General features: G+C 46.8%; 1 protein-coding gene across 2 annotated transcripts in view; it reads right to left on the minus strand.

Moving 5' to 3' along the window:
- Nucleotides 1-16,158, minus strand: part of SLC36A1 (solute carrier family 36 member 1) — a 39,316-nt gene that overhangs the window by 11,892 nt on the left and 11,266 nt on the right. For both annotated transcript variants that reach the window (XM_040995316.1, XM_040995353.1), the window contains exons 3-8: nucleotides 10,021-10,111; nucleotides 9,001-9,089; nucleotides 7,863-7,958; nucleotides 6,388-6,472; nucleotides 5,715-5,933; nucleotides 1,332-1,430 (exon numbers count right to left, since the gene is read on the minus strand). In XM_040995316.1, coding sequence (XP_040851250.1) covers nucleotides 1,332-1,430; nucleotides 5,715-5,933; nucleotides 6,388-6,472; nucleotides 7,863-7,958; nucleotides 9,001-9,089; nucleotides 10,021-10,111 — 679 coding nt within the window. The remainder of the gene's footprint in view (nucleotides 1-1,331; nucleotides 1,431-5,714; nucleotides 5,934-6,387; nucleotides 6,473-7,862; nucleotides 7,959-9,000; nucleotides 9,090-10,020; nucleotides 10,112-16,158) is intronic.

Raw genomic sequence — 16,158 nt, forward strand, 5'->3', positions numbered from 1 at the left:
AGGCCTGGGACAGTAGAGTGGACACAGAAGGCACACTGGACACAGCATGCAGCCTAGCAGCTCACCCAGACCCCTAAATAGCAGTGTTTTTTTCTCTCTCTCTGTCCCCCAAATGGAAGCTACAGAGGAATACACAAGTTTGCAAACAAGGATACTTACAGAACATCTCTGCCTGCAAGCCTTGGTACTCATACATTGTATTGAGTTCCTAGCTCCTGGCTGGTTTTGACCTCAGCCTGGGGCCACTACAGGCATTTGGGAAGTGAATCAGTGAATTGGAGCTCTAGCTCAAATAATATTTTAACAGAATAAAATCAGCATTTGTTAAGAAAAATAAAAATGTATTTAATATTTGCCATGTGTCAGGGACTATGCCCAGCACTTTAAAAATGCATCATGGGTCTGGCACAATAGCCTAGTGGCTAAATCCTTCCTTGCACCCATCGGGATCCCATATGGACACTGGTTCATAACTCGACTGCTCCACTTCCCATCCAGCCCTGTGTATGAACTGGGAAAGTCCCACTTGCCCTTGAGCTCCCTGCTTGTGGCCTGGAAAAGCAGCAGAGGATGGCTTAAAGCCTTGGGATCCTGCACCCATGTGGGAGACTCAGCAGAAGCACCTGGCTCCTGGCTTCAGATTGGCTCAGCTCTGACCACTGCGGCCACTTGGGGAGTGAACCAGTGGACAGAACTTCTTTCTCTCTGTAATAGATCTGCCTTTCCAACAGGAAAAAGAAACGAAATTTAGAAAAAACCCAAAACATATCACTTAATGCAATCAACTCCTAGTCCTTGTGCTCACTTCCCGGGAGAGAACAAGGCTGAGAGGCGCGACCTTCTCACAAGGTCACTCAGCTGCCCCAAAGCAGTTCGCCTCTACACCCTGCACTGCGGACTGCCCGGTGCTGCGCCCTCAGCATACACAGACGACAGTGCCAAGAGGGCACCGGAATGTTAAAACAATTGATTAGTTAGGTAGCAGTCAAGTGTGAAAGCTGGAGCTGGCAAACTTGAATGGGACCATGTAACTAACCGGTAAGCAAGCTGTAGGAGCCCAGAACTCCAGCTGGGTCTCCCCCATGGGTGGAAGCGACCCAAGTGCTTGAGCCACTGTCTGCAGCATCAGCTAGGATGGAACCAACCAAACAACCAACCAACAAACACCACAGCCTAAGGGGCAGGCAGCCAGGGCTTGGAACTCCCACCCTCCGACATGGTGACTTCACTCACCTGCGTCACAACCCCTGCCCTCCACAGAGCCTTCCGGGCAGCTTTTCCTGCATACTAAAGGAGACGGAGAGGATACCAGGGCACAGTGCCAGTCTTACCATCCCGATGCCTTCAAACGCAAAGATAGCTGTGCCAAAGAACAGGGGGTAGGTCTTCCAGGGTGCCACCAAGGGGAGGTTGCTGGGGTTTGGGATGGCCTGGAAGCGAGAAGGAAATAAAGCAAAAAGCTACACGCGGGTCTGAGACTTGAACCCCCGACCAGAGAGGCTGTACCTTTAGCCGAGGCCAGGAATCTAAAGGAAAGGATGTGGTTTCTGACCAACGACTTGGCGACACTGAGTCCTGGTGTTTTTTTTTTTCTCTCCAGGTTAGAAAGACACTGCTTGTTCTGGGGAGAGTCTTACCCAAAGCTCTACTAAAAACGCAAATGTTGGAACTGCCTAAGGAGAGTCACATGCTTTTACTAGGCAGTCCTAGCCCCGAGTGGGGAAAAAAAAATCAAAAGATGAAAAAAGCTACTTAACAAAGGAACTGAAAACTTGAATGCTCCTAGACAAGTCACTCAAGTAATTAGCCACGCATCAACTGCACTGCAGACTATTATGTGGGCTTAAAAAAGTAAAACCTGAGGTGATCAAGCAGGACATAAAAAGCAGCTTACGAAATAATGAAGAGAAAAATATGTTTACATTTATATAGCCACTGTGATACAACTACATAAACACGTCCCGTAGGCACAGCTGGAAGGGAAGCCAGTCAACTTCAGCAATTTTCCTTTTCCTTCTTTCTTTTTTTTTTTTTAATTCTGTCAATGAGTTTCAACACTTGAAAGATAATGTCAAAAGGCAACATGGATAGGAGTATTGGGGGAAAAAAATAGCACACAGAGCACTTTAAAACTAGGCAAGTTAAAGGAAGACAAAAGGGGCCTGGCACAAAGGCTCAGGGGCTAAATCCTCGCCTTGCCAGTGCTGAGATCCCTTTCAAGCCCCAGCTGTGCCACTTCCCTTCCAGCTCCCTGCTTGTGGCCTGGAAAAGCAGCAGAGGATGGTTCAAAGCCTAGGAACCCTGCGGCCATGTGGGAGACCCAGAAGAAGCTCCTGGCTCCTGACTGCCTTAGCCCTGGCCAGTGTGGCTACTTGGGGAATGAACCAGCAGATGGAGTATCTTCTACTATGTCTCTCCTTTTATCTATAAATCTTTCAAAATAAAAGTAAATATATCTTTAAAAAGAACAACAAATAAAGACAATCAAGGAAGTATCATTAGAGTCTCAGAATTGTATCTACAAACTACATGGAATCTGTTGTCTTTGTATTAATATCACATTCATATGCGAACTGTGTTATAGTGATTATTACACATTTTCTGTCTGAGAATTTAGTGTATCTAAAAAATTTTCCTTTAAAATAAATAAATAGATAAGCACTTAAAAAAAAAGACAGCAAGGCAGTTGGTGACCACAGGTACTCCATAAGGTTGTGCAAGTCCAGATGCACGGCCACGGAACCCTACTTCTCCCACCATTGAGCAACAGTCGGCAGCAACAGCTTGCATTAAAAAAGCTGATGGGGAGGACAGAATTTGGCTTTTTAAAAAACAGTATGTATTTATTATTATTTTTGGAAAGGCAGTTAGAAAGAGAAAGAGAGAGAGAGAAAGAAAGAGAAAGAGAGCGTCCATCTGCTGGTTCACTCTCCAAATGCTGTAATGGTCAGAACTTGGACAGTCCAAAGCTGCGAGGCAGAAGCCTCCTCCAGGTCTCCCATGTGGGAGCAGGGGCCCAAGAACACGGGCCATAAGCCCTGTTTATCAGGCCATAAACAGGAAGCTGGATCAGAAGTGCAGCAGCCTGGACTTGAACTCACACAGCATGCCAGCACCTGCAGGTGGAGACTTAGCCTGCCATGGCTCCAGCCCCTTGAGTTCTCGCTCCTTCAGGAGGAGTGTATTGGTTACTGTGGCTCCCCCTCATGTTCTGCCCTGTCCTGTGTGGGCCACCCACTCACCCCTCTGCCCTCCGAACTGCTGGGAAGCAGCACCAGGCCCCTTCCCAGAAGCCAAACAGGCACTGGTGCTGTAGTCTTGGACTTCCCAGCTCACAGTCATGAACCAAACCAAGCCTCGTTCATCATGAATTACCCAATCTCAGGCATTCTTACAACAACACAAAACAGACTAGGACACAAGGTTTTAATATTGCTTTAACTGGGGCTGGCGTGTGGCATAGCAGGTTAAGCCTGTTACACCAGTATCCCAAATGGATGCCAATTGAGTCCCAGCTGCTTCAGTTCTGATCCAGCTCCCTGTTTCTGGCCTGGAAAAGCAGCAGGGCATGGGACAAGACCTTGGGAGCCTGAACCCACATGGGAGACCTGGAAGAAGCATCTGGCAGGCTTCTGACTGGCCCAGAACTGGTGGTTGTGGTCATCTGAGGAGTAAACCAGCAGATGGAAGATTCTCTCTCTTTCTCTGTCTCTTCCTTTCTTTGTAATTCTGCCTTTCAAATAAATTTTTAAAAATCAGTCTTAAAAACATAAAAATATCTATACAGATATTTCAATAAACATAGAGCAAGCTCAGTTTGAGGATAACAACAGGTAGACAGACAGAGGCCTATTGTTAACCTCCATGGCAGGCTTCTCTTTGAAAGATTTCAAAGCAGCTGTGGTTTAGTCTCTTGAAAAAAATAAAAAATGAAAAGAGAACTATTTTTATTGGGCCCCTGGCTAAGGAAATTAGACTGCTTTATAAGAAACATTTCCATACCTGATAGACCAGTAAGTGTTTGGAGAGTGAGACTGGCCTGTAATTATTCCTGAGTCAGGCATACCTCTGTCCCTGGAAACAGGTGCTGTTAGCTAGCTGGCAGTAACTACTGCCCGGGTCACATACAGAACAGGTTGAGGTGTCACATGGAGAAACTCACAATATATATCACAATATATATCTGGGGATACTGTGGGAAGGACACCTGGATTGCTCCTGGCTTACAACCCAACCAACTAAGTAGGAAAAGCTTCATTTACATACAAAAAGATCATTCCTGGAACAGGCATCCTGGTATAGCCGGTTATGCTACCAGTTGGTGCGCCTGCCTCCTATTTCAGAGGAGCTGGGATGTAGGCCCCAGTCTCCCAAGGGTTAACTCCACAGCATAGCTTGTTTCTCAAAGGTGTAACAGGAAGGGCAATGATGGCCTGATACATTTAGCCCCCGTGGTTTGACTGCAATTTCCCTCCTTCCCGCTTCCCCTTTTTGCACCTCCTTGGGGGAGCTTAGGTGTTGCTTAACCATTGGGAAGATCCTGGGAAGGGCCAAGCAGACTATATAAGAGAGTTTGACTTTGAATAAAGGCCTCACTTCACAGGAATAAGTCTCAGTGTGTTGTGTGTTGTCTGTCTTGTCTGTCTCATAACCCTAGTCCCTCCGCTCGACTCGGGGCTCGGGGTACGTGGCAACGCAGGCGTTGCCAACAAGTACTGACTGTCTTCAACTGAATCACAGAGAGCCTGACAACCCACCGACTGGGGAACCACAGCCTGTGTGCTCCTGCGACATGCAGCAACCAGAAAGAAGGAAGAAGCACAGACAGGTGGAAGTGTGGCAACCCAGAGAGGCGATACAGGCAGAACAACACAGAGAGAACATTGTAACTGCATTTAAAAACTTAAAATCAGAACATCATGTTCTGTATTTCCCTATGTACTAAATGTACGATCAGCTACATGGGGTAGTCTCTCTCAGAGAGGAGACTTGGGGCAGGGATGTGGCTTCCAAGAAGTGCTTCTGGCATCTGCATTTTAATGAATATGTGCTGATCAATTATTTGGGTAATTAAATTAAAATATTGTCTTTTAAGTTATGTTTTTCTTCACCTGCTTTCGCTCTTAAGTATTATGCTTAAAGAAACAATTGCTCAGCCTGCTGGTCTACCTCACCACATACAACTGTTCTTTCTCGCACTTCCCCACGAACCTGGTCGCAGGGCTTAAGTGATGGGGCAGGGATCAGGTGGGAGGGGAATGGAAAGGCATTTGTTACAATAAGTAGACTTATAATTTCAACAAGTAAAGTCTAAAATGGAGTTGTTAAGGAATTATGTTAATCTAAATACAAGTTAGAAAACCAAAATTTTTATCTTGAGATATTTTCCCCTAGTTTTCAATTGCATCCAATAACCTTGCCTTAACAATGTAATTAGAAAAAATGTTGAAATAGTGACCTCAGTAGAGGCCACCTGCCCCAAGGGATGTCAGGCAAAGTCTGGAGATAGTTTTGGCCATCACAGTCACCAGAGCAGCTGCCCCAGCACCTACTGTAAGGAGACCTGGGACACTAAACATCCAGCAGAGTGCAGAAAGGTGCCCTTAACCAAGGATGATGTCAGGATAACAGCCTCTAACCCAATGTAACCACTTACTTCTCTCTTTGTCCCACTGATCACTCAGGGTGAGCATAGGGCAGGGCCGGGCTCATACCTGAACAATGAACTGGTAGATCATGATCAGGCTGACTAACATGGAAAGGTTGGCCAGCAGGGAGAAGATGGACAGGATGCGGAGGTTCCGGATGAAAACCAACAGCACCAGGAAGGGCAGGAAGGAGAGCATGTAGAGCCGCGAGTCCATGGTGGGCGTCAGGACCACTGTCTCATTGTTGTGGCAGTCGTTGGTGGTCCCGTTGGCTGCTTCTATCACCTGGAACCAGGACAAGCAAGGAGAAGGAAAAGCTACTGAAATGATAAGGAGGCTGGCCAGTCTCTCCCACTGGAAGAAGCTTCCAACTAGGCCCTAGAGTTGGTTGTGGCTGCCTTCCTTCCTTGGGGAGCTCCAACTGGCATCTGCAACCCAGCCTTTGGAGCTGGGTCTGATGGTATTGTACCCAGGACACGAGGGCAAACAATCCTGAAACTTCTCTTGGCCCTATGTCTTTGGATAGGGACCAGAAAAAGATGCTGCTATAAGTCAAATGTTACAACCTTAACTGAAACCAGCTTGGAGAGGATTCCTCAACCAAAATTCCACTGCTGTCTTGCCATTCTTCCTCCTCCTGTCGCATTCATTCGTGCTCCTGCTCTCTGTCTATTTCTATGTGTCTTTCCCCCTTTCCTCTCCCTTTGTGTGTCCCTCTTTCAACCAGGACCCTACCTACCTGTTTAAAGTTGTCGGCCAGAAACACAAAATACACACAGCAGAAGCCCAGCTGCGTGACAATCAGGAAAAAATCCACAACGTGCCTGGAGATGGTGAGAGGAGGAACACAAAGACCATTACCATGGAAACCAAGTCTCCCAGAGGCCCGTAAGCCATCACATCCAGGCAGATGACAAGCGTGTGCATGCCCAAGGAGAAGAGAACCGTGCCAGTGCCACTGGCCTGGGGCACCTGAAGGACGTGGAGTGAGGCACTCTCTGTGTAATTTCAGAGGTCCCCTCCTGATTGCTTGCTGAGAACACTGTGTAGAATCGGGGCTCACCAGATCAGAACCCTGACACGAGAACCTCTGCCCCACTCCCCTTAGCCTCCACCAACTCACCTGCCCACTGATCCCATCTCATCCTTTTTACTAAAGCTGCAGGGAGCCCTTGGCATAAAAGATCAGGAAAGGGACCCTGCCCCTACACAGCCATCACTGCCTCTTTCTACAGCTTGGCTCCAGCAACCAATGGGTCTCAATGTAGCACAGAACAACAGATGCGCCCAAACAGCTAGCTCGCTGAACAACCTCCATGGTTATCGAGGGGAAACGGGTGAAGTTATACGCCATTCTTAAAGGGCATTACACTGCAGTTAGAAAGAATGCATTGCAATCCCAGTGCCTATGTGACACTGTGTCACATAATGCAATGCAATTAATAAAAAAAAAAGTTTAAAAAAAAAGAAAGAATGCATTGCTAGTTCTTTAGGTACTGCAGAAAAAATATCTTAAGACAACTGAGAGTGAGAAGCAAGATTCTGAACTATATGATACACACTACATATATATAATACATTATATATGATAATACACAATGACATAATATTATATAGTATATATAGTGTGGTCAATTTGTTCCACAAAAAAATTAAAATTAAGAACATGTGTATGCTTGCACATTTAGAAAATAGCAAAAGGCTGCCCGTGCAATTGGAGGCAGTCCTGAGTCTGACTTTTCACTACAGGCCCTCCTATCTTATTCAGAAAAATGTACTAGTGCTGAGCTCTCCTCCGCTGGATGGCTTCCCCTTCCTCACATCTTTCTCCTCACACAGACTTCAAGCCCCCGGAGGGCAAGGACCACATGGTTCACCCCAGGGCATCGCCCCTCCCCACCTAGAACTACTCAGGGCCCCTCAGAAAAGAGTGCTTTAGTATACATGTTAGACAAATGAGTGAAACAGACACAACCACTGGTGGCAATCTGCCAGTGCAAGAATGGTCCACAGAGTTCGCTCCAGCCAGGTCCTGAGAACTACTGATGAGAAAACTGAGGTGCCTAAAAGAGAAGGGTTGTAGAGCACAAAGCCGCACAGCTGGCCACTAGCAGAACTAAGCTAGGACCCAAGTCCACTGGTCCACACACCGCTGTCCCTCCCTGAAGGTCTCCACACCTGGGGACACAGCCAAAAGAAGAGAGAATGAGGTACCTTCCCCAGTGTGCGTGGTTCCGGATCCAGGAGCTGGGGCTGGATTCTAGTCCATACATCACCGTATCCCCATAATCCACGAAGGGCTTGTTCATTCTGGGAGAGAGGAAGGGCAAAGTGTGAGGGCTGGACAACAACAGAGGCAGCAGCGGGACAAACGGAACCACAGAGACTCGGCGAGTGGCCCCTCATGAGCCCTGAGCAGTCTAGAGGTACCAGCCCACGTCCTGCAACTGGTGCTCTTGATGGCTCAGCTACTGTCACTATCACTATGACCACGTCATCTGGTAGAAGTGTCCCAATGGGCAAAGGAAATGAACAGACATTTTTCAAAAGAACAGATTCAAATGGCTAACACATATGAAAAGAGGCTCAGGCTTCCTAGCTGTCAGGGAGATACAAATGAAAACCACACTGAGGTTCCACCTAACTCCAGTGAGACTGGCCTACATCTAGATCTTGACTAACAACACTTGCTGGCGTGGATGTGGGGAGAAAGGTACCCTCCTTTACTGCTGGTGTAGGTGTAGGCTAGTACAACCACTATGGAAATCAGTATGGAGAGTGCTTAGAGAATTGCAATATAAACCTGCATACAATGCAGTATGTGTCCCTACTTCCAAATCAAAGATGGACTCCCAATGAAACTGTTGGACATATCTAGACAATGGGATGCTGGACTGTCTGATGTTGTCTGTACCAGCAATGTCAGGGAACACTTAAATATGACTGCTTATAAAGGACTACGCTATTGTAATCATATTGGGAAAATCAGTTGGTGGGGAGGGAATTTGGTGGGGGAAAACCCCAGACCCTATGGAATTGTGCCATAAAATTTAAAATAAAAAAAAAAAAATTAAAAACAGACTTAACAGAAAAAAAAAAAAGAAGTGTCCCAATGGGCAATGGGGTGGACATCACTGAGCACACAGGATTAGAATGGTCCCTGTATGCTGGACATTGCATGTTTGACAGATAGCAGCAAGCCCCAAAAGAGCCTAAAAGTGACCAGAAGCTAGGCTGCGATCACAAGGAACCATCTTTGGCTGGTAGAAGGATCATGAACGATCTGCCTGAAGCACTCACTCAGAACCCCAAAGGACAAGGGCCCCTCGGAGGTGGCGCAGAGGGCTCTCACCTGCGGCAGAAGTGGTGGGCACACTTCACCAGGATCCCCATGCAATGCACAGCCACAATGCCAATCACCAGCAGACTGAGGGGACCCATCTGGAAGGACAGAAGAGGGAGATAGCAGGAATGATTAGGAGGGAGCCACCTGATTTCCTGAGACACACTCCAGGGCTTCTGGCCCAGCCCAGGGGGAGAGACGGGTGCTCTCTGAACCCCAGCATGCCTTCCCAAAGGTTCATCTTGTGCAGGGGGAGGACGGGGGAGGGCTCCGGGTGAGCCTGCTCTGCCACTGCTGTGAGTCGACGGGAGAGAAGCTCCCATAGTGACACTGCAGGAAGGAGAGATGGGAAAGGGATGCAGGAGGGGGAGGAGCGCCATGCTTACAGCCAAGTCACAGAGTTCCTGGCCTTGGCTGCAGCCCAGCCCAGCACAGGCTGTTGTGGGCATTTGGGAAGGAAACCAGCATATGGGAGATTCTCATTCTCTTCCTCTGTCAGTTGCTCTGCTTCTTAAATGAATAAAAATTAATTAATTAAAAACTTAAAAAAGAAAAAGAAAGCTAAGCACGTAGCCAGGGACTACGTCCACATGTCTGAGCCATTCTCCACCGTATAAAAGAAATCAGAATGGCCTCGGCCAGGCAATCCGTGGGATGTGAATCGTACAAAGGAAGGGCGATCCTCAGGCTGGCCATTTGGGGACACTGTGGAGAAAACTGTCCAGTGAGCAGACAGACAGACACTTCAGTTACTAACTTACAGCTCCATTACTGACAGGAACAGCCTGAGACATTTTATATCATCCCCACCGCCACGCAAGCCCCATCAGGGCAGGAATCTTTGTTTAATTCACCAATACAGTCCAAGCACTAGACTAGCATCAGGCACACAGAAGCCTCTTAGATGAATGAATATCTGAATTTTGCATTTTCTCAGAAAAATAATAATAGCGTCTGTATTTAAGAGTAAGTTTAAAAAAACAAACCACTATCTCCTAAAATGTGTCCTGCTACAAGGAGGGCTCTTACCAAGAGGCCAGCATTTTTCACTGCCAGAGGCAGCCCCAGGAGTCCCGTGCCAATGTTGCCTTTTAACAGGTGGATCAAGGTCTGGAACCATCTGAAATGGAAAGAAAGCAGACCTGAAAAATGAGCTAAGCATACAGCACCTGCAGGCACCATCTTATCTACCTCCATTAATCACCCTAGGGGATTGTATGGACGAGGACCCAGCGAGGCCACACAGGGTTGAGCTGGGATTCAAACCAAGGACTCATGCATTCAAGTGCTTGGACCTCCCCTCTCTGGAGCCCCTGCTCTCTCAGAGAGGCCAGCAGAGGGCACGGGGGTCTCTCCAGGCTTCCCACCTCTCCTGGTATCATCGGGGCCAAGTTCTAGCCACTGAGTTGACCCCTGTTGGGATGCCCAAAGCTGCCAGAGGATGGCAACACGCAGCCATCCACAGTGGGCAGAGACTGATGTGAGAGAAAAAGGAAACATCCGGAAACAGAGAGCTGAACTCAAGTGAACACGGTAGAAGTCAAAAGTCCTTGGAATACTCTGTAATGATAATATTAATGATAAAGGTTGGGCCCTATATGGTAGCCTAGTGGCTAAAGTCCTTGCCTTACATGCACCGAGATCCCATAAGATGCCAGATGTATCCTGGCTGCTCCACTTCCCATCCAGCTTCCTGCAGTAGAGAATGGCCCAAAGCCTTGGGACCCTGCTCCCACATGGGAGACATGGAAGCAGCTCCTGGCTCCTGGTTGCAGCTACTTGGAGTGAACCAGCAGATGGAAGATCTTTCTGTCTCTCCTTCTCTCTGTAAAAACCTGACTTTCCAATAATAAATAAGTCTTTTTAAAAAATAAAGTTCTATGCCCTAGAGCTCAAGGATTTAAGAGGTCGGAGAAGGGTCACTTGGTTTATCTTTCTGCCTTGGAACCAGGGTTTTTTCTCTGTACAGACAGTCCTGATTAGCCACCACAACTGGAATGCTTTTCACACTTCCCCCTTTGTTTCGTTCACTTAGATAACGCCAGCTATCCTGCATGAGACACTGTGCTAACTGCCATGGGAAATAAGTGTGGATCAGACACAGAATTCAGGCTGCAGCAACCAATGTCTCAGGGAAATAGAACACACAGCCAAAGCAGCAGGATCCCTGGCTTCAGGAAAGGCAAGGAGCAGCCCCTGGCAGGAGAATCTGTACAGAGCCAGGCACTGGGACTGGGCCCTGGGAAGGAAGACCCCCCCAAGGCAAAGGCATGGGCTTGGTGACAAGATGCTAACAGAACCATGTGATGTTAAGAAGGAATTCTTGGGTTAGCGTGGTGAGCCTGTGCAGGGAGAGAGCACAGCAAGGGGCTGGAGCAGAGCACTCCTGCCCTTGATGCCTTCTCTACTCTGATACCTCCAGGACAAGCTCAAAGGCAGTTCACTTTGTCCCCAGTAACTCAGGGTTTGGCCCTTGGCAGTTTCTGAACACTCTTTTACACATACAGACCCTAAATCCTCCAGCCTTAGTACTCACACACATTCTTCTAATCTGCAGCCCAGGAGAACTGAATGCAATTGCCCTTGTTTCACAGAGAGGCCACTGAGCAGACCTGGCCGCACCCAATTCCCGAGCCTCTTCCCAGAAAGACCAAGGATACGACATGGATTCTGAGTGAGAACAGGAGACCCACTCTCCAGGACTCTTCCTGGAAAGAGCCTCCGGATGTCAGGGACCTGGCAGTGACTCCTATGTTAGCAACACCCGGAGGCCGAAGAGACAGTGGGCCTGTGAAATTCTTGGTTTGGCGAATGTCTGTACTAGACCTAAGATCTGCCTAAGATGCCTCTGAGCTGGTTTCACAGAACAGCAGGTCCCTTGAGCACCTGGCTCTGCCCTGATTCTGTGGGGGGAGTTCCTTTCCCATCTCCAGGGCACAATGAGGGACCTGGACTAGGACAAGGCCAAACCTCACGGTCAGGGTCAGTTGGGAAACCAGGAGTCTAGGCAACTGACCAAACTTCTCCTTTTCAACAGATGGCCCCACACCGGGGTTACTCAACACGGTGTGAGCATCTCCAAATCTACTCTGGGTTCCGCCAGGAATTCACCGTGAGTGTGGACTCCTTCCCCAGAGGGCCAGGAAGGTCGGGGGTCTCTACAGTCCGGCTGCTGTTCCATTAGGAGTGTTCCAACACTCTCTGGTCTCAGAACTCCTTATGAGCTGATAAATTATTCAGGGCTCCAAATAGCTCTTGCTTACATAGAGTCTATCTACTGGCATTTAGTATATTAAAAATTAAAAGTAAAAAAAAAAAACTTTAAATATGTAACAGTAAGGTTACATGTTAATATAAATAACAGATTTTTAAATAAAAAATAATTTTGCCTTGGAAAAATGGAGAGAGAATCTGATGAGAATAGCACTTTTTGTTATTGTTGTAATAGATCTTTTCCATGTTTCAGGCAGCTAGATTGTCTGCTTCTCCACTCAGTCTCTTGTGATACAGTTGTTCTGGTTGAAGTATTAGCAGAAAATGTGTTTTCATAGACACAAATTTTAAAAAGGAAGGGACATTTGAAACACTATGAATGGATACTGAAAACGTAGAGAATAGAAAAGCAGAGTTCATGGTTACCACATTTTCACCTACATTTTTCCATGTCAATGCTACAATCTGATTCAAAGTCATTTTTAACACTGGGCTCATCATTTTGAAAAGCAAGCAGAATTTTTTTTTAAAGAGTTATTTATTTTATTGGAAAGGCAGATGTTCAGAGAGGAGGAGAGACAGAGAGGAAGATCTTCCATCTGATGATTTACTCCCCAAGTGGCCGCAATGGCCAGTGCTGCACCGATCTGAAGCCAGGAGCCAGGAACTTCTTTCCCAGTCTCCCACAAGGGTGCAGGGTCCCAAGGCTTTGGGCCATCCTTGACTGCTTTCCCAGGCCACAAGTAGGGAGCTGGATGGGAAGTGGAGCTGCCGGGAGTAGAACCGGCGCCCATATGGGAGGGATCCCAGCGCATTCAAGGCAAGGACCTTAACCATTATCACGCCAGGCCCAGCAAGCAGAATTTTAAGCATCTCTGGACAACTAAGATAACTTGACACTACTCCCAAAGGAATATAGGATTGTTTCTTAGGATTCAATTGCATATGCTATTATATCAGAACCCATTCTCTTTGTTTTGAAATATTTATTTGAAAGGCACAGCTAAATACATCATCTGAGACAGAAAAAGCTCCTCCATTCCTTGTATATGCTCCAGATGGCTGCAATGCCTGAGCTGGGTCAGTTAGCAGGTGGGGGCCAAGAGCTTCTTCCCAGTTTCACAAGTGGGTGCAGGAACCCAAGTACTTGGGCCATCCTGTGCTGCTTTCCCAGGCCCATGAGCAGGGAGCTGGGTTAAAAGTAGTGCAGGCAGGAGTTGAACTGGCGCCCATATGAAATGCTGGTCCCACAGGTCGTGGCTTTACTTGGCGAGGTCACAGTACTGGCCCCTATATCAGATTTCATTCTTGATACTACTCTTGGGGGGTTCTTCGGCCCATGTGCAAATTCTTACCATCAAACCTTGGTTATCTAGAAGATATTGGTTATGAAGTTAAGGAAGAACTTACATTTTATCTTTTTTTCTTTTTATTTTTCTTATTTATTATTATTATTTATATCTTATTTTTAAAATTTTTTTAAGGAAGAACTTACAAATGTTAGTTCCCTTCATTACACAACTTCTAAATAAAATTACATCCAAATGGTGGTTATAAACCACTTGTCTCATCAGAAGAGCTTTCAAGTAGAGAGAAGTTGAGAAGTTCACACCAGAGTTCGAGGTTTGGCTTTTTGTTTGTTTTCTAATATTGCTTGAAATAAATAAAATCACTGGATATTTTTCTTCAGGTGATGGCTTAATATCTTATTTTTAAGATTTATTTTCATTTTGGGCTAGCAAAAATAGTGTTTTATGAACAACAACAAAAAAAAGAGCTCAAGATCTACTGACAACTCAGTAATGACCAAGGTTACTGTCTTTGGCAGATAGAATTGTTTCACATTTACTTCCCATTTTTGCCACACTGAATATTAAAAGACCTGCTCTAAATGGTCACAATTTAATGAAATCAGTAATTTGACTGCCCCATGCATGACATCCTTGAGTGAAACGCTTTTTCCTCGCAAACACATTAGTAAAACGTGAAGCCATTGTCTCAGTTCTTGTAGTGCCCGCAGCCTTAGCCACACTGCTTCTGCATCATTAGTACATGTGTCACACAGTGAAAAGACAGTGTCTCGGTGTTACTATGAAGACAGGTCTGTCCTCCAAAGCTCCCCGAAACAGTCTTGGGAACCCCAGCAGGTCTGCAGACCACACGTGGCAAATGGCTACTCCACTTCATCCAGAGAAACCAAGAATCTGCCAGCTGGCTTCTCCACCTGCCAGCCCAGGGAAGAAGCAGGAGGCCCAAACAATAGCTGTTACTACATGACTCAGAAGGACAACGAGAAACAAACTGGCCTAACTGCGTACACCAAGACTGCTGTCCAAACAGTCAACAGCTCTGTCACACACACATTAGGACACCACTTCACAGAACACCACACGCATGGCTGAGGCTTCAACATGCAACCCCTAAGCTGAGAACTTTACAGAACGCCTGACTCACTGAACAACCAGTAGGCTGAGAAGCACTTCTATGCACTTTGTTTCCTGGCAAACTATGGAACAGATGAGACAAGGCACAAACAGAAAAGGAATCTGATGGGCTCAGCATGATGGCTCAGTGGTTAAATCCTTTCCTTGTATATCCTGGGATCCCATATCACTGGTTCATGTCCCAGCTGCTACACTTCCCATCCAGCTCCCTACTTGTGGCCTGGGAAAGTAGTCGAGGATGACCCAAAGCCTTGGGCCCTGCACCTGGGTGGGAGACCTGGAAGAAGCTCCTGGCTCCTGGCTTTGGATCAGCTCAGCTCTGGCTGCAGCAGCCATTTGGGGAGTGAACCAGTGAAAAGATCTTTCTCTGTTTCTTCTTAACTCTGTAAATATGCCTTTCCAATAAAAATAAATAAATATTTTAAAAAAGAAACTCAAAACAAAAAGCTCGACACTTTTTGCATGTTAGATATTCACTTGGATTAGTGAGATTCCCAAATCAACCTATAGTTTCAGTGTATTTGGTGTATCATACAAATAAATGCTCATGTGGCTCCTGCGTCCCTTGCTAACATGCTCAGCCAACGCTCCAAGCTCCAGAGCAGTGCTTTCCCTTGTATCACCCAGATCAGCGTGGCGATACCTGCAATATCTCATAGCTGGGCTTCCCTGGTCACCTACTTTATATAACACAGCATCAGGGCAGGATGGGAACCTCAGAACAAAGAATGCCCCGGAAAATGGCCCAAAACAGCCCAAGGAAGGCACCTTCCAACTTGCTGAGCTAATAACAAACCAGTGGAAGTAAATGTGGATCAAGAACTAAACATGATAAAAAAAAAAAAAAGAGATAGAATTGTTAACAGGCATGACTCGGCTTCTACGTGTCCAACACACGCGAGCTACTTCTGCTCTGAAGCCCCCAGGTGGCTGCTTTCGCACTTCCGAGAAAGCTCTAAAAATCCACATCCGGGCACAGGCATTTGGTGTGGTGGTTAAGATGCCACTCGTGCTGTCTGGTTTGAGCCCTGGCTCCCCTGCAGGTGACGCAGCTTCCGGCCACTGCACACCCTGAGAGGCAGGTGATCACTCAAGAATTTGGGTTCCGGACACTCACACGGCTGTGGAATTCCAGCTTCCTGGTTTCAACCTGGCCCAGCCTTGGCTGTTATAGGCATTTGGAGGTTCAACTGTGGTTAGAAGAAGTCTCTCTCTCTCTCTCTTGCTCTCTCTTCTCCCCCTTTCAAATAAAGTGAAAATAAACAAAAATTTTTGAAAAATCAAAATCTAGACCCCATATTTCAACTATTGCACATTAGTGTCGATGCCTGAGAACAAAAGGAGCAAAAACTGGAAGGGGAAACTGCAGAGGGAGAAGGCTGGAGTATCGCACAATCCTGAGCATGGCCCCCGGAGGGACGCTGCCACCTGACAGTGTCTGGAGCCGCTTCTGTCCAGGGATGCTGACAGATGCATACAGTTAGAGCAAAGAGAGGCGAGATATTTTCCA

Source organism: Ochotona curzoniae, unplaced genomic scaffold (assembly GCF_017591425.1).
Source record: "Ochotona curzoniae isolate NIBS_2020 unplaced genomic scaffold, NIBS_Ocur_1.0 contig_1, whole genome shotgun sequence".
Taxonomy (NCBI): Eukaryota; Metazoa; Chordata; class Mammalia; order Lagomorpha; family Ochotonidae; genus Ochotona; species Ochotona curzoniae.